The 18,324-nt window shown below is 46.5% G+C and overlaps 1 protein-coding gene across 5 annotated transcripts in view; it reads right to left on the reverse strand.

Moving 5' to 3' along the window:
* Positions 1–18,324, reverse strand: part of PRDM16 (PR/SET domain 16) — a 308,062-nt gene that overhangs the window by 19,482 nt on the left and 270,256 nt on the right. For all 5 annotated transcript variants that reach the window (XM_058161081.1, XM_058161085.1, XM_058161082.1 and 2 more), the window contains exons 4-8: positions 10,940–11,074; positions 8,003–8,105; positions 3,372–3,564; positions 2,345–2,492; positions 954–1,107 (exon numbers count right to left, since the gene is read on the reverse strand). In XM_058161081.1, coding sequence (XP_058017064.1) covers positions 954–1,107; positions 2,345–2,492; positions 3,372–3,564; positions 8,003–8,105; positions 10,940–11,074 — 733 coding nt within the window. The remainder of the gene's footprint in view (positions 1–953; positions 1,108–2,344; positions 2,493–3,371; positions 3,565–8,002; positions 8,106–10,939; positions 11,075–18,324) is intronic.

An 18,324-nucleotide genomic window follows, 5' to 3' on the forward strand; every position in this document is an offset into this window, starting at 1 on the left:
CAACTGAGCTCCAAAATTTTGTATTGCTGAGTGAAATGTTGGTTGGGTGAGTTTGGCCACATGTTATGACCTTCATTGCCATGGTTGTTAAGCGAAACACTGCAGTTGTTGAGTAATATGGTCCTTAAGGGGCTTCCCCATCAACTTGGCTTGTCGGAAGGTCACAAAAGGGGTGTCAGCTCTGAAGCTGGCCTGACAGGGGGCATTTTGGAGCTTCAGTGTTGGCACACTGGAGCTGAGGGATAGGGGAGGGGGGAAATAGATAATTGGGGTAATGAGGTCAAAACAAAATACTTTCTCTTGGGAACCAAGGACATTCCTGCAGGTGCTCGGAAGGAGGGGACTGGAGTCACCTAGCAACTGGACAGTATCCTGATTGGACCACGTGACTGTTTGTTTTGAGAAAGTGAAAAAAAAATGAATTAATTAAAATAAATTAATTAAAAAATTTAATTAAGCGAAAACACGGGAATAATCAGAGTCGGTTTTCACCAGCCTGTGCCAACATGACATCTCCAATAAAAGTATTCTTTTGAGGAATTTATCTGCCTCAGAGTTTTGTTTGCTACGGGTATGTTACTTGGAACCCTGACAAGGGGATCATTTGACCCTGGGGCACTCCCACTGTCCTAAGTACATGCCAGTTGCCAAGCCTTTGAATTTTGATCCTGTGTTCGTGGGCAAAGGGCACGGCAAAGGATTGTAACTGTGAAAAACGGTTATACGTCACATTTTTTCCAATGCTGTTGTGAGTTTGGAACAGGTCACTAAACGAACTGTGTTGTAAGTCGAGGACTACCTTTGTACAGAGCTCTGGATTCCCTCCCTTCCATTCAACTGTTACCCCGTGGGAAAGGTGGGCCGCCAATCAATTCAACGGATGAACCAACCAACCAACCAACCAACTTCAAGGAGATTTTTGGGGGCGCAAGGCAGTGGCTGAGGCAACTTACATATGAAAGGCTTCACAGTGCTGTGGATGTGTTTGTGCTGTTTGAGTCCAGAAGAAGTGGCAAAAGTTTTCCCGCAGTCCGGACAAGCGTGGGCCCGCGCGCCGACGTGCTGGGAGCGGATGTGCCTTTGGAGGTTGCTGGGGTCCGTGAAAACCTGAGGAGATGGCAAACAAACACCAAACAACACACTTCCTGAGCTTCCAAAGTGCCGTTTTTCTCGGGAGAAACGGCATCGCAAAATGCCGTTTTTCTCGTAGGGAATTTGGTGAGTGTCTGTGTGCGTTTTGCGTTGATTTGATTTGATTTGACAGCCTAACCTTGGGAGACAGGAGGAGAAGAGCCGCACCATAGTTTGGTCGTTTCTGACTATCTTGGCACGACGCTCATCTCCGTTTCTTAGCCGAGGGAGCCGGCCGGCATTGTCCAAAGACCATTTCTATGGTCGTGCGGCCAGCACGGCTATACGCCGAAGGGCAGGGAATCAATCAATCAGAATAGAGCGGGAAGGGGCCGTGGAGGTCTTCTAGTCCAACCGCCCGCTCAAGCAGGAGACCCTTTACCATTTCAGACCAGTTACTGCCCAGTCTCTTCTTCAAAACCTCCACTGACGGAGCACCCACAACTTCTGGTGGCAAGGTCTTCCACTGGTTAATTGTCCTCACTGTTAGGAAGTTTCTCCTTAATTCGGTGGGAGGTGGTACCTATTGATCTACTCGCATTTGCATGCTTTCGAACTTTCATATATAGCAGTGTCATGACCCTAAACCTGCCTTTACCCCTTCTTCTTTATAGGGTTGGGGTCCACTCTGTTGCCTGCCCAAAGAGTTTTACAGCTAGGACAGCCTGCAAAATTTCAAGCCCTAAACCAGGTAAAGGTTTCCCCATCCAGGTGCGTCGAATTCTAGGACACGGTGTTTTCTGAAGGATCCTTTCATAGTTATGGGGCCAGCATGGCTGTACGCCAAAGGCACACAGAATGAATGCTGCCTCTTTCCCACCGAAGTGGTACCTCTTGATCTACTCGCATTTGCATGCTTTCGAACGGCTAGGTTGGGCAGTCCTGCAAAAGGTATCGTTCGCAACCCGCAGAAGGAAAAAGAGGCGTGAGAAGTATCTCAGAAGAGACCTTCCCCAGCTGTGTGGAAAGTAAAGGAGGGGAGGGGCACTTTCAAGTTCCGTTACTGTAACCTTCACAATAAAGACTGTGTTAATATTCAGGGTTTCCTGTCTGGTCTACCTTGAAGGGTTGACAGAGAGAGAGGGAGAGAGAGAGGGGCAGAGGGAGAGAGGGAGATGGAGAGAGAGAGAGGGAGAGAGGCCATTTGACCATTGGCCTTTGGGCCAACCTACCAGCAATCTTCACAAGGGCCCGCCCACCCCTAGGGCCATACCTTCACACAATTTTCGCACTCAAATCTCTTGCCACTGTCGTGCGACATCTGGTGACGGATCAAGTTGGATTTCCAGTTGAAGGCCTTGGGACACTGGTCACACTTGTACTCCCTTTCTTCCGTGTGGATGATCATGTGCTGCTCCAAGCTGTGGGAGAAGCAGGACGGAAAATAACAAGAGTTTGGAAGGGGCCTTGGAGGTCTTCTAGTCCAACCCCCTCGCTCAAGCAGGAGAGATCCTAGACTATTTCGGATTTCCACCCTTCGGAAAGTTGTCAAGGTTGCAAAAGACTGGTCTTTGTGGGTGTCACCATCACCTAAACAAAAGATTTTAGCCAAGTATTTTTCAACCCTACTGGCCAGGGAATTCTGGGAGTTGTGGTCCATAGATCTTAAAGCTGGCTGGGGAATTCTGGGAATTGGAGTCCTCAAATTTTAAACCTGGCAGGGGAATTCTGGGAATTGCAGTCCCCAGATCTTAAAGCTGATTGGGGAATTCTGGGAGTTGCAGTCCCCAGATCTTAAGGCTGGCTGGGGAATTCTGGGAGTTGCAGTCCCCAGATCTTAAAGCTGATTGGAGAATTCTGGGAGTTTCAGTCCCCAGATCTTAAAGCTGGCTGAGGAATTCTGGGAATTACATTCCCCAGATCTTAAGCTGGCTAGGGAATTCTGGGAGTTTCAGTCCCCAGATCTTAAGGCTGGCTGGGGAATTCTGGGAGTTTCAGTCCCCAGATCTTAAGGCTGGCTGGGGAATTCTGGGAGTTGCAGTCCCCAGATCTTAAGGCTGGCTAGGGAATTCTGGGAGTTTCAGTCCCCAGATCTTAAGGCTGGCTGGGGAATTCTGGGAGTTGCAGTCCCCAGATCGTAAAGCTGATTGGGGAATTTTGGGAGTTTCAGTCCCCAGATCTTAAGGCTGGCTGGGGAATTCTGGGAGTTGCAGTCCCCAGATCGTAAAGCTGGCTGGGGAATTCTGGGAGTTGGAGTCCACCCCCTCTGAAACGCCGATCTTTGGGGCTGCGCTCATCACCTGTACTTGTTGGGAAACATCCTTTCACAGTCTTTGCATTCGTGGCCTTGGTCGTCCTCCAGGCCTTCCTGCTTGATCTCCTCGGACTCGTACAGAGAGCCGACAGCATGACAGGAGTACTTCTTATGCCGCCTCATCTCCATTTTGGACTGGAAGAGCTCGTCGCAGTCCTCGCAACGGAATGTGTGAACGTCTGTGGACAAAGCAGAGACCCCCCGCGGTTACCGGCCGCGATGTTGGAGGGTCGAAGGTCACCCAGCGCCGATTTAATAAAAATATCTAATAAATATATATTGAAGTTGAAGTCCACGCGGGTTAAAACAGTGGTGGGATTCAAATACTTTAACAACCGGTTCTCTGCCCTAATGACCAGCTGGGTAGGTGTGACTCGGTGGTCATGTGACTGTGTGGGCGTGGCCAACTCAACCTCACTCACGTCGCTGGGTGCTTCGCCTTAGCTGTTACAATGTAATAAGGGTTAACCGGAGAGGCAGTTTCTGTAAGCAGGGCAATAAAGATTAGGCTAGAAATACCACCAGAATGTTGCCTTCCTTACAGGATTAGCCCTGTAAAGTGGGAAAAAAACAAAATAAGATTTCTTCCAACAACCGGTTCTTTGAACTGCTTAGAAAGTTAACAACCGGTTCTCCCAAATAGGTGCGAACTGGCTGAATCCCACCTCTGGATTAAAGCCATACATATATTCATTTAGTGACCGGTCAAAGTTACAATGGCATTGGGGGGAAGAAAGTGACTTGGGACCGTTTTTCACACTTACGACCGTTGCAGCAACCCCCTGGGTCACGGGACCAAAATTCAGACATCACTGACTCGTATTTATGATGGTCTCAGTGTCCTGGGGTCACCTGATCCACCTGACCGTCCGAGCAGCTAAGTCGACTGGGAAGCTGGATTCGCTCCACAACCTTGACAGTTGCATTGATTCACTTAACAACGGCGGGGGAGAAAGGTTGTAAAACGGGGCCTTCACAACTGTCTCACTTAGCGATGGAAATTTTCGGCTGTAAGTTGAGGATTACCTCTATATACATACATACATCTTAAAACCTAACTCTTTCAATGGACATGCAGACGCCGGAAAAAGACTTATATATCATATTAAAAACAGTCTGGGGAATTCTGGGAGTTGAAATCCACCAGGCTTAAAGTTGCCAAGGTTGGGGACTCCTGGTTTAGACGATCACCCCAGACCAGTGGTGGGATTCAACCGGTTTAGACCGGTTTGGGCAAACCGGTAGTAGCGACCTGCCCTGGCGCAATCTATATCGCTGTGTTTTTGATGCTTCAGGCTTGCGTGGAGGGCGTGCGCGAGTGAATTGCTGTGTTGTTCGACATTGCACGCATGTGAGGACGGTGCGCGCGTGTGAATTGCTGTGTTTTGTGATGCCGCACGCATGTACGGATAGCTTCTCCTTCTCCCTCTCCTTCTCTTTCTTCTCCTCCTTCTCCTTCTCCTTCTCTTTCTCCTCCTCCTCCTCCTTCTTTTTAAGGAGGAAAAACTACCTTGAGTTTTGTCTTGAATCACCTTTCAGTTCAAAATAATTTCTGTTCTTTGGATACGATTCTGAGAGATGAGGATCCTGGCATGGCAACCAAAATCCTGCCTGGTGTCAATTCTTTGCTTTAAAAGAAAGTGTTGTGCAGAAGGAACTCTGTGTGTGTGTGTGTGTTTCCTCTCACACACACAATAAATTATTCCAGTCAAGGTCAAATGAATTAAAAAGAAGGGCAGCTATTATTAAGTTCATAAGGCAGCATCCTGACACAAGGGCCAAGCCAAACAATTCATTTCCCCCCCGCCGTAAATTTTCCCGGAGAACAAAGTTGGTTTTAAATGCTTTGCTTTTTTCCTTCTGTTTGCAATGAAAATTTCACGCTTTCTCGAAACGGGGCTGAGCGCGAGGGTTGACTTAAAGCCTTCAACCCTACGTGATTTTTGTGTGTGTGTGGGTGAGCACAGGGGGGGTGTTTGTGCCTGTGTGCTGCCCCCTCCCCAATTGAAACGAGCGAGTTTCTGACTTTCCGAAAGAGAAACTTGCAAACGTTTTTCAAACTTTTAAAAGTTTGAAAGCCACAAGCGTTTGATTGAAAAGCAGGCTTAAAAAGCTTCAAATGATATTTAATATTCATTTCTTTTTGGGGGGGATGGGGGTGTTCCTATGTAGGTAGGTTCTTGCTTTACAGCAGTTTGTTTAGTGACCAGTTAACAGATTCCAGTCCAGATTCACTTAACAACAGGGCCAAGAATGCAATCAAAGTTCAGAAGACTCGTATTTACGATGGTGGCACGTGATTCTCCTTTCGCAACCTTCTGAGGAGCAAAGATCCACTTAACAACCGTGGGGGCTAGTTTAACGACCGCAGTGATTCACTTAGCGGCCATCGCAAGGAAGGGAAAACTCGCTTAGTGAAGGTCTCACTCAGCCACAGATCTTAAAGCTGGCCGGGAAATTCTGGGAATTGGAGTCCCCAGATCTTAAAGGTGGCCAGGGAATTATGGGAATTGGAGTCCCCAGATCTTAAAGGTGGCCAGGGAATTATGGGAATTGGAGTCCACATATCTTAAAGGTGGCCGGGAAATTCTGGGAATTGGAGTCTACAGATCTTAAAGCTGCCCAGAGAGTTCTGGGAATTGGAGTACCCAGATCTTAAAGCTGGCTGAGGAATTCTGGGAGTTGGAGTCCGCAGAGGTTAAAACTGGCTGCGGTATTCTGGGAATTGAAGTCCCCAAATTTTAAAGCTGGCTGGGGAATTCTGGGAGTTGGAGTTCCCAGATCTTAAAGGTGGCTGGGGAATTCTGGGAATTGGAATCCATATAACTTAAAGGTGGCCGGGGAATTCTGGGAATTGGAGTCCCCAGATCTTAAAGGTGGCCAGGGAATTCTGGGAATTGGGGTCCACAGATCTTAAAGGTGGCCGGGAAATTCTGGGAATTGGAGTCCCCAGATCTTAAAGGTGGCCAGGGAATTATGGGAATTGGAGTCCACATATCTTAAAAGTGGCCGGGAAATTCTGGGAATTGGAGTCTACAGATCTTAAAGCTGCCCAGAGAGTTCTGGGAATTGGACTACCCAGATCTTAAAGCTGGCTGAGGAATTCTGGGAGTTGGAGTCCGCAGAGGTTAAAATTGGCTGGGAATTGAAGTCCCCAAATTTTAAAGCTGGCTGGGAAATTCTGGGAGTTGGAGTTCCCAGATCTTAAACTGGATGGGGAATTCTGGGAATTGGAATCCATATAACTTAAAGCTGCCCAGGGAGTTCTGGGAATTGGACTACCCAGATCTTAAAGCTGGCTGAGGAATTCTGGGAATTGGAATCCACATAACTTAAAGGTGGCCGGGGAATTCTGGGAGGGCTCCGTTTATAACAGGACCGCCTGTTATAATAAAACCTGGACAAGGTCAAAGCAGATTTCCTCCTCGGGATCAGAGGGGAAGGCAATTATATGCCATCGGCCAGCAAAACACGTCTGGAAAGGAATTGAAGTGGCCTGCTCGAATTTCCTGCAAAGATAAGGGAGGTAATAAGGGGGTCTTACTGTATTTGGCTGCCGTTTGGTGGGGGTGGGTGGGTGAGAAAACAAATGGGAGAGAAAAAAGAAAAGGAAAGATAATTATCTTTGTAGGGTCCCTTTTAGCATCCCCCCCCTTTTTTTTTTAAAAAAAAATTCAATTTGGAACTCCCCTCTTCCCGATGAGGGGGGGGAAAAAGGGGCGAGTGGGATATTTTTTAAAAAAAATAAAGGATAGAATAATAAGGAAAAGCGAAGAATTTAACCGTCAAAGTGTTTTTTTCTTCTTCTGATGTTAGGGTATTGTGTTCGGGAAGCAATTAAACCGCACTGCCTCTGTGTGATACGCAACCAGGAGGACAGAACAGGGAATTAAAAAAAAAACTTATCCCATTGTGGGATAAGAATGTTTGATTTTCTTTGAAAACGCCTTTTTTTGGGGGGGAATAAAAATCGTAACAAACACCTAGGAAGGTCAGAAAGGCACGCTGTTTTTCCGTTTCCTTCCTCCCACCCTGGGTTCATTTTTTTTTTTGTAGGAACCTGTGGCTAAGACGCTGAGCTTGTCGATCGAAAGGTCGGCAGTTCAGCGGTTCGAATCCCTAGTGCCGTGTAATGGGGTGAGTTCCCGTTCCTTGTCCCAGCTTCTGCCAACCTAGCGGTTTGAAAGCAGGTTAAAAAAAAAAATGCAAGTAGAAAAAAATACAGGAGTATTCAACCAGTAGGTGGCAGTGTTTACACGTTTGGATCTGTGGCATATACACTCTAGGCTCTTTTGTTCTAAGTAGAGTTCCTGTTACAGTAAAAACAGTTGAGCAGTAAAACACATGGTGACGGTGCTCTTTGTTAGATATAAACAGAATTTCTAACACAGAGACGTAATGAAACTTTCGACCCTTGAGCTAAAAAATATTCTCTTCTAGTTTGTGAATGGCTTAATGCGAGCACCTCAACAGCAAGAGCCAGACAGGTGCTGTGATGAGTTCCCGGCCCCGATGATCCGTTCTGATGGTACAACGGCGCAAAAGAAACCACCGGTATGTTTGTATCTTGGAATGGAAGAGGTTTTAATTTTGGGAAAGAGAAGAAAGGGGTCTCACCTTCCAAACTAGGAGGCAGGTTTCCAGCAGATAATGTTCCTTCTTTCATATACATCAGCAGCTCTTCTCCCGGCTCTATTTCTCTAATAACTTTATAATATATCTAGACGTCGACGACAAGGGACAGAAGGAGAGAGAGAGAGAGAGAGAGAGGGAAAAAGAGGGTGGGGTGGGAGAGAAATTAAACACAGCAGCTACTTGGATGTCAAATGTTATTTGAAATGAAAAAGGGGGCGATTCGACTTGATCACGGTGGTAGAGAGCGATCGCTTGATACTATCCCAGAAGGTTCTCATGGAGATGACGGTCATGTTGGAGAAGGTTCTGCCATTGTATGTTTGGGATGTTCCACTGTACATTTAACAGGGGGGATTCTGGTCCTGCCTGCCTTGGTTTTTCCTCAATGTTTTCTGATTGGCGTAGCATTTTCTGGAGATAACCCCACCCCAACAACCTTCTGATGAACTTCTGGAAGGCCATCAGCCTCGGTCGGGCAATTAGCAATGTCCGATTGGGAATATACCAGGCTTGCTCACCTCTTGCCCATTTCAAGCGATGTATGTATGTATGTATGTATGTATGTATGTATGTATGTATGTATGTATGTCTGTCTTTATTTATATTTTAAATTTAGAGTCCACCCATCTCAGTCAAAGAGCTGGGAAGAACGTTTTCCTACCATTTTTCTCCCTACCAGTTCTCAGTGTAGTGCCAAGAATTCCCCTTTATAGTTTATTTCAAAAGAATTGACATAGGTATAGTTTTCTTCCTTCCTTCCTTCCTTCCTTCCTTCCCTCCCTCCTTCCTTGCCTTTTTCTTCTCCCTTTCCTTTTTCTCCTCCTTCCCTTCCTCCCTCCCTCTCTTCCTTTCCCTTTTCTCCTTCCATTTTTTTCCTTCTTTTCATTTTTCTCCTTCTTTCCTTCCTTCCCCTTTTCTCCTTCCTTCCCCTTCTATTTTTCTCCTTCCTTCCTTCCTTCCTTCCTTCCTTCCTTCCTTCCTTCCTTCCTTCCTTCCTTCCTTCCTTCCTTCCTTCCTTCCTTTCCCTTTTCCCCTTCCTTCCTTCCTTCCTTCCTTCCTTCCTTCCTTCCTTCTTTCCTTCCTTCCTTTTGTATTTTACCCAACTATATCTTCACATATAAACCCACCAATATTCAGAGAAAATGCTTCTATGTCCCACCTATGAATTTTGTCAAATTTCCCCCACCAATGGGTTTGGCGGGGGGGGGGGCTACTCAACTCTCTTCCTAAACTTTTAAATGTTCCAGGTGATCTCCTCTTCCTTCTTCCCTTAGGGCAGCCCACGCTAAAACCATCCCCAACGACCCAAGTACTACAAATCCCATCACCCTTGGGAAAGTTATATATTGGGAAAGGCAGCCCTTCAGCCTCAAAACCCACCCCCTTCCTCTTTCTCCGAACAGGCCATGAAAATTCATCATTTTTTTTTTTTTTAAGTGGTGTTGGTTGACTCAAATCTGGTTTGCAGGCGAATTTCAGCGGCGTCTGAATGGTGCCACGCACAGATTTCAATTTAAAAGAAAGATTCATTCAGGTTTATAATACTTACCATCCTGCGGCAAGCAAAAAGAACAGTATTCCATTTCACGTTTTTTTCCCCCACTCTCCCCTTATGGGGCACAAAACTGTTATTGTTTCTTCCTGAATTCTGTTTACTTTCCCTCCCCTTCTTCTTCTTCTTTTAAAGCCAATGCATTCTGCCACATTCCCCCCCTTCCCCCCCCCCTCGATACAGCCAAATGGTCTGTCAAATATTAACTTAATAGATGGAAAAACCTGGCTGGTGAACTTTAAAAAGTTTTTTTAAAAAAAAACTCTCAGGGGTGACATTATTTATATGTGTGTGTGTGTGTGTATACAGTATACACACACACACATACACACACATATATATCATACATACATACATTTTTCTTTCTTTGGGAAAAGCCGGCATTCTGGGGGTTCCCCCACTAGAGGGCAGAGCTTACCAATTAAAACTGAATTTGAATAGAATAGAATTTTTTTTTTTATTGGCCAAGTGTGATTGGACACACAAGGAATTTGTCTTGGTGCATATGCTCTCAGTGTACATAAAAGAAAAGATACAAGGTACAACATTTACTGAATTTGAGGATGAAGGACTGTAATAAACCTTATAATTTTTCCTCCCTTTTTCCCCCAAGAAGAGAATTTTCTTCTCTTCCCCCCCCCCCCATCTCATAACAATTCGGGGATATCTTTAAAAAGTTCCTTCTTTTAAGGAGCAGGCCCCTCCGAATGAGCCCAATGGCTAAACAGAATAAAAAAAAAGGAATTTCTAATGAGAAGAGGAGGAGGAGGGAGGGGAGGAGAAGGAGAGGGAGAAGAAGAGGATGTGATGAAGAAGATGAAGATGTGATGAGGATGATAAGGAGGAGGTGATTGTAGTGGGGAGAGGAAGAGGGGAAGAAGGAAGGAAGAAGGAAGAAGAGGAGGAGAAGGAGGAAGAGGGGGAGGAGGAGGAGAGAAGGGAGATAATGGAGATGGAGGAGGAGAAAAAGAAGAAGAAGAAAAGAGGAGATGGAGGAGGAGGAGGAGGTGGTGGTAGAGGAGGAGGGAGAGGGAAAAGGAGGAGAAGGAGAAGAAGCATTTTCATGCCCCCCAACTCCTGTTTTAGGGGTCAGAACCAGCAATCTTGCATGGTCCTAACATGGGGGAGACCTATGTGCATCTTTTGCTGGCGGGCAAATGTAAAAAGCAGTGAAATGGTGCAGAATGTGGTCTTCTTTAAGGCTACAAAGAACATACTTTCGGATTTTACCGCTTAGGTTCACCTAAGCTGGCAATCCCCACCTTGATTTTTCCTACAACTTTAAGTAACAATTTTTTGATTCATGTATGTTTATGTGTATGTGTGTATATGTATGTATGCATGTATATATGCACAAAAGTCCATACCTGGTCATTAATGGGACACACCACTAAGTTTTGTTCTTCGCTCGAGCGAGCGACCCGGATATATTTCAACCAGTTCCCGTTGGACGTCGGGTTTCCATCCATGCAAAATTTGTTTAGGTCCAGAGATTCGCCAGTCTGCAAGAGAGGATCGAGGGAGGTTGAGATGAAAGAAATCCAGAAAGAACTGATCATTGCAGGAAGAGAGAGAGAGAGAGACAGAAAAGAGGGAGAGAGAAAAAGAGAGAAAAGAGAGAGAGAGAAGGAGAGAGAAGAGAGAGAGAGAAAGACAGAGAGACACACACAGAGACAGGGACGAAAGAGAGAGAGAGAGAGAGAGAGAGAGAAAGACAGACACACATAGAGACACACACACAGAGAGACAGGGACGAAAGAGAGAGAGAAAGAGAGAGAAAAAGAGAGAAAGAGAGAAAGAGAGGAGAGAGAGGAAGAAAGAAAGAGAAAGAGAGGGAGAGACAGAAGGAGAGAGAAAAGAGAGAGAGAGAGAGAGAGAATATAAAGTTAAGTCCAGGCGGGTCCATTGCAGGGCCATCACAAATGTTGGTCCATCAAACCAGACTGGTCTACTGGGACAAATCTAGGAGGACCTAAGATCTGAAGACCTTCTCAGAACATCTCACCAACCCCATCCCGAACCGGGAGAAACCGCGAGATTTTTCCAAAAAGTGGCTTGGCTGTTCAACTCTGCCACCAAACAAGAGGCGAGGGCCCCCGTGCATTCCTTCATGCGGGAAAGGCCTTTGCTCCCCCCTCCCCTCCCTTCCACCTCCCCCCCCGCCCCCTCCCCACTTCCCCGGCCTTCTAAAAGGCAGGCAGATCTTCTCAAATGCCGAGGGTAACTTTCTAAGCCTGATTACAGGAAGGGCTACTGAATATAAAATAAATAAATTCGGAGGAACGCAGCGCACGGAGCCACGGGGAGTTGATTGGCCAGGTTACCTGTTTGGTTCGGAGCTGGGTCGGAAGCACAGATGCCAACCTAGGAAGTGGCGCCTCTTCGAACCCATCTCTGAAATTTTCCCAAACTCCAAACCGGGGTCAAAAATGGACTCCAAGGAAGGAAAGGTGATTCTTGGCTCTTTCTGAAAATTCCCAGCCATTTGTTTCCGGCACCAGAAGTCATTTGGCCAGGCCCACCCTCAAATCCAGCTTCCTTTTAGCTTGGAAGGCGAACGTGCAGTTGGGTTGTCTTGCCTAGGAGATAAAGCAAGGCTGTCCCGGCCGATTTTTCTGAGGCTGAGGTATCTTGGAAGTGTTCCTCGCCCGTCGTAGAAGGTAGGATGTGGAACATTGGGGTTGGGTGGGACCTTGGAGGTCTTCCAGTCCAACCCACTCCTCAAGTGGGAGACCCTATGCCGTTTCAGACAAATGGCGGGTCAATCTCTTCATGAAAACCTCCAGTCTGGTGGCAAGCGGTTCCACTGGTTAATTGCCCTCAACGTCAGGAAATTTCTCCTTAGTTCTAAGTTGCTTCTCTCCTTGATGCGTTTCCATCCGTTGCTTCTTGTCCTGCCTTTGGGTGCTTTGGAGAATAGGTGAACCCCCCCCCCTTCTCTGGTGCAGCCCCTCAAATACTGGAAGATGCTATCATGCCACCCCTATTTCTTCTCCTTGGTAGGTTAGAGACCAAACCTAGCTCCTTCAATCATTCGTTGTACGGTTTGGCCTCCAGATCCCTGATCATATCTGTCCATAGGACAGTTTGAAATTATGGGTAGCTCCATCACTGGAAGTTTCCAAGAAGAGACTGGACAACCATTCGTCCAGAATGGTATAAGGTATCTTGCTCAAGCAGGAGGGCTTGGACTAGAGGACCTCCAAGGTCCCTTTCAAGTCTGATCTACGTCTGGCCCAACGGATCACCCTAACTAAAACTACACGCCGACGTCAAGAGAAACCAGAGTTACTATGCTCGAATTGGGCAGCCATATTAAATCTATTTAACACAGCGTTACTCGGTGTTGATAGGTTCTGGGAGACCCGAGGAGTAGCGGAAACGAGGAGTAGCAAACAAATTCTCCCCATAAGGAATAATGTCGTGAGTCACAAGGCAGCAGAAACCGACGAGTTCTAGCCGACGCGTCGAGTAGAGAACGAACGATGAATACTGGGGCAAAAATGTTCGCATCAAAACGCGTTGAGTACCAGATTCGGTGAATTTTAAAGCAGTTGCGGTCCACAAAAAGAGATCAATCGGTACCATAAACGCCGGCAAAGAGAACGCCAAAAATTTTCAACTTTTTCGACATTCCTCTTTTTAATTTTTTTAAACCGAGTGGAGGAATGCGGTATTTTTTTACTACCGGTTCTGTGGGCGTGGCTTGGTGGACGTGGCAGGGGAAGGATACTGCAAAATCCCCATTCCTTCCCCATTCCTGGGGGAAGGATACTGCAAAATCCCCATTCCTCCCCACTCCTGCGGGAAGGATACTGCAAAATCCCCATCCCTACCCCACTCTGGGACCAACCAGAGGTGGTATTTGTCGGTTCTCCGAACTGCTCAAAATTTCTGCTACCAGTTCGTTAGAACCCGTCGGAACCTGCTGGATTTCACTCCTGCCTTTACCTCCCTCCCCATTTCTGCCTTTGCAAACTTTCTCATCATCCCTCGGCCTTCACCCCTTGCGAATCTCGCCAGCTGGGGAAGTGAAATGCGAAGGGAGACACCCCCTCCCAGAAACTCCTCCCCACCCCCAGAAAAAGCTGCCACCGGTCACCGAGCGGTTTGCCTTGTTGCTGTTGCTGCTGAAACAATTTTGGTTGGCTTCTGTGGGCCAGATGGGGCTGTTATCACAAGCAGATCCTGGCTGCAGGTTGAATTCTCCATCTCGGGCGGCTGGCTGGGGAAAAGTCCCAGGCCTTTCCATCTGGGCTTTTCGCCTCCATAAATTTTTATAGCTTTCCAAGGAGACATCAGTCATAGGTTTTATGAGGCTTCGCAGCTCTGCTCTCGAGGCCGATAGAAAAATACCCAGTGGCTGGTGGGCTCCTCCAGTCGTGTTTATACGAAGGTGGGTTTTGGTGACTGTCGCAGCTTCTGAAGGCTGCTAGTTACCCCCAAACCTGGTTAAAAACAGACAGGGGCAAAGCAATGCCTGGTTCTTTTTGTTTTGTTTTGTTTTTCTCTGCGGGCACCTTGGTTTAGAGCGACGAAACGGGTTTGTGGAGTAAAAAGGGTTTTAGCTGTTAAACTGCCCAGGGTTAGTTAGCAGATGGTTAGCAAGTCACATCCCTAAGGATGGGATGGGATGGGATAAGATAGAATAGAATATAAAAAATAGAAAAGAAGAGAAGAGAAGAGAAAATAGACGAAGAGAATAGAGAAGAGAAAATAGAATAATAGAAGAGAAGAGAATATAGAAAAGAAGAGGAGAAAAGAAAATAGAATAGACGAATATAATAGACAATAGAATAGAATAATAGAATAGAATAGAGAAGAAGAGAAGAGAAAATAGAAGAGAATAGTAGAATAGAATAGAGAAGAGAAGAGAAAATAGAAGAGAATAGACGAATAGAATAGACAATAGAATAGACAATAGAATAGAATAATAGAATAATAGAAGAGAAGAGAAAATAGAAAAGTGGAACAGAATAGAGAAGAGAAGAGAAAAAAGAATAGATGAGAAAATAAGAATAGAGAAGAGAAGAGAAAATAGAAGAGAATAGACGAATAGAATAGAATAGAATAGCACTTAGACTTATATATCGCTTCACGGTGCTTTTACAGCCCTCTCTAAGCAGTTTCCAGTGTCAGCTTTTTGCCCTCCACAATCTGGGTTCTCATTTTACCAACCTCGGAAGGACGGAAGACTGAGCCGACCTCTAGACGATCAGGATCGAACTGCCAGCGATGGGCAGAGTCAGCCCGTCATCCCACGTTCCAACCACCGCGCAACTTTACAATCTCTCTCTTTTTTTTTTTTGCCACGGTTGTTAAGCCACTGCAGTCGTTTAAAGGAATCGCTCGGTCGTTAAACGAATCTGGCTTCCCCCCCCCCTCCCGCCCCCCCCTTGACTTGACCGGGACGGACATAAATAGCAATCATGACAGCAGCCTTAAGTACAAGCCGGATTGCCAAACCCATGAATTCTGATCACGTGTGACCCACCCTGGGGAAATGCTACGATGGACGTAATAAGAGCGAGGGCCGGTTCGTAAGTCCCTTTTTTTTCCGGCGCCGCATCAGTTTAAATCGTCATTAAATGAACGGGTTTAAGTCGAGGACTACCTATATCGGTGATGCCGAAACGTTTCAGCACCGAGTGCCCAAATTGGAACCTACGTGCATGTGCGCACACTGGACCTCCGGAAACCCGAAGATCAGCTGTCTGGCGCACGCAAGCCTGTTTTTTGGCCATTTTCAGGTCATTTTTTGGCTGTTTTCAGGTCGTTTTTCGGGCTGTTTTTGACCTGAAAAACAGTCCGAAAACGGCCTGAAAAACAGCTCAGAAAACAGCCTGTTTTTGGCCTGAAAAACAGTACGAAAATGGTCTGAAAAACAGCTCGAAAAATGGCCTGGTTTTGGTTGTTTTCAAGCCGGTTTTTCGGCCTGTTTTTGACCTGAAAAACAGTCTGGAAAAGGTCTGAAAAACAGCTCGAAAAACGGCGTTGTGTTGGCCATTTTCGAGCCGTATTTTGGGGCTGTTTTTAGCCTTTAAAAAGTCTGGAAACAGCCTGAAAAAACAGCTCAAAAAAACGGCCTGGAGTTGGCCATTTTCAGGCCGTTTTTGGCCATTTTCAGACCCTCCTAGGGCCTTTTTTGGGGCCAAAAAAACCCACCTGAAAATGGCCCGAAAAACAGCGTGTGCAAACCAGAAATCAGAAGAGCAGCTGGTGACGGTGTGTGCGCCCAAAGAGAGGCCTCTGTGTGCCACCTGTGTCCATAGGTTCGCCACCGCAAACCTATATGATTGAAAAACATTCATTGTCGGGAACAGGGCAACGCAAGGAAGGCAGGGTCTTTTTCGTGGGATATCCCGGATGAATTGCAACCTGGGGGGGGGGATTTCCCCCCCTGCCCGTTGGCTCCATCATCCCATGGCATCCCGTGGGCTTCCCCATCCCTCCTCCTCCCCCCCACCCAGTGTGTGGTGTTTTGGTTTTTTTTAAAAATTTTTTTGCACAAAAGTCTCCTTTTTACGGCCACCGATCGATTCGTAAAGTCGGGAATATTTGGATAAACTTGTCAGCCCTGGGAAAGCAAGAGAAGGGTCTTTTGTCCATCCCGGGTGGGAGGGGAGCGGAGCGGTGCGGTGGGGGGGGGAAAGAAGGGTGGGGGAATCAAGGCACGGTGAGGTTGTGGGGGGGGGAAGAGACCCCTTAGCCTGCCGTAGGTTTGTTGGATGAGGTCCAACTCAAACTCGGCTTGGAACGGGCAGGAGAGCGAGGGGATAAAAAAAAAAAAAGTAAGGAGGAGAAGGAGAAAAAGAGAAGGAGGGTGTCCAATGAAGAATCTTTCCCTTGGAGGGTTTTAAGTGTTTCTGATTTATTTATTCGAAAGGCAGGCCTGAACGTCCTTCGGCAAGGCTTGGGCTCTATGGGGCTTTGCGTGGGTTCGACAATGGGGGCTTTGTTGCGCGAAGGGAGCGAGAGGGGAGATTGGGGGGGTGGGGGGTGGGAAGGGGAAAAGGGGACTACCTGACAGTCAATTGAAGCCAGCCTTGCATTGCAAATTTTTACTTTTTTTCCCTTCCCGCCCCTCCCGGTCTAATTTTTCTTTTTCTTTTTTTGCATGTTTATATTTTTTTTAAGGAGTGGGGGGGGGGAAATAATAATAATAATAATAATAATAATAATAATAATAATAAACAACAACAACAATAATAATAATAATAATTTTAAAAAAATGATCCCCCTGGCCAGGCTCCAAGACCCCGGGCCAATGAAGAGCAAAGATTTAAGGAAAAGGTTTCCGCGGAGAAAACTGGGGTTGGGGGTCTCCAGGATTCGATGCGCCGCTGCCGGTTCCCACTCTGGGAGGGTCTTTTCCCCAGAAAGGGAAAGTTGAGGGAGGCGCAGGATGGAAGCTTGAAAGATAGAGGTTGAGTGGGGGGAATCTCAAAGAGGAGGTGGGATTTTTTTAAAAATGCCCAGGGCATCTGAGATGCAGAAAGGGAACAGGGCGATGGTGGGAGAAGATGTTGGGAGTTATCCTTTGAGAAGGGGAAAAAAAAAAAGATCTTCCTTCCTTCCCATTTCTTTTTTTTTATTTTTCTTTGCTCTGATCTTCCTTTCTTCCTTCTTTCCTTTCTTTTTCTCCATCTTTCCTTTGACCTTCCTTCCTTCCAATTCTTTTCCAATTTCTTCTTCTTTGCTCTGACCTTCCTTCCTTCTTTCTTTTCCTATTCTCCTTCTTTCCTTTGATCTTCCTTCCTTCCAATTATTTTTCTATTCTTCTTCTTTGCTCTGACCTTCCTTCCTTCCTTCCTTCCTTCCTTCCTTCCTTCCTTCCTTCCTTCTTTTTCTAGACTCTTTACTCTGATCTTCCTTCCTTCTTTCTTTTCCTATTCTCCTTTCTGTTGACTTTCTTTCCTTCCAAATTCTTTTTCTATTCTTTGCTCTGATCTTCCTTCCTTTTTCTATTCTCTTTACTCTGATCTTCTTTCCTTCTCTTTTTCTGTTCTTCTTCTTTTGTTCTAATCAACCTTCCTTCCTTCCTCCCTCCCTCCCTCCCTCCCTCCTTCCTTTCTTCCTTCCTTCTTTCCTTCCTTGCTTCCCTTTCCCACCCACATCAAAGTAGCCTTCGCCACCTGCTTCGAAAGAGCAAGAGACAAAGGCTTTCCCATTTTGTTTTTTTAAAAGGAGTTGACCCTTCATGGTTATTTCACCTTTCGCGGTTTTTGACTTGCAAGATGGAGACTCTGATGGACAAAATGGAAGGCGGGGGAAAAGGCAGGGGAAGGAAGGAAGGAAGGAAGGAAGGAAGGAAGGAAGGAAGGAAGGAAGGGAAAGGATGAGTTGGCGAGAAGAATGGCGGTGCCAACTGGTTGTTCCTCCCGACATTTCCAAACGTTGTGGGGGCGAGAAGAATAGAAATATTGAAAGAAAGAACAAAACGAAAACGAAGCACACAAAAATATGACAATGCGATCACGGTGCCTGGGTGGCTTGGTGGGTCACTATCCCACCCTTAACTTGCTTTTCTGCTGACTACAGAATAAGATTGTCCCGAACAATCCCGAGCTGCGTTGTCCCACGCACTCATCGGGCCGACATAAAAGACGATCTGTCTCGCTCAATGGGACATTGTGCATGAGACACTGCATGGATTGTTGAGGCTGGATCTTCCCTGCCACGTCAAAACAAGAAAACGAGGACATGGAATGGAAACTCCCCCCGATGGGGATGCTTCGTGGCCGTTCTTCTC

Source organism: Ahaetulla prasina, chromosome 18, assembly GCF_028640845.1.
Source record: "Ahaetulla prasina isolate Xishuangbanna chromosome 18, ASM2864084v1, whole genome shotgun sequence".
Lineage (NCBI taxonomy): Eukaryota > Metazoa > Chordata > Lepidosauria > Squamata > Colubridae > Ahaetulla > Ahaetulla prasina.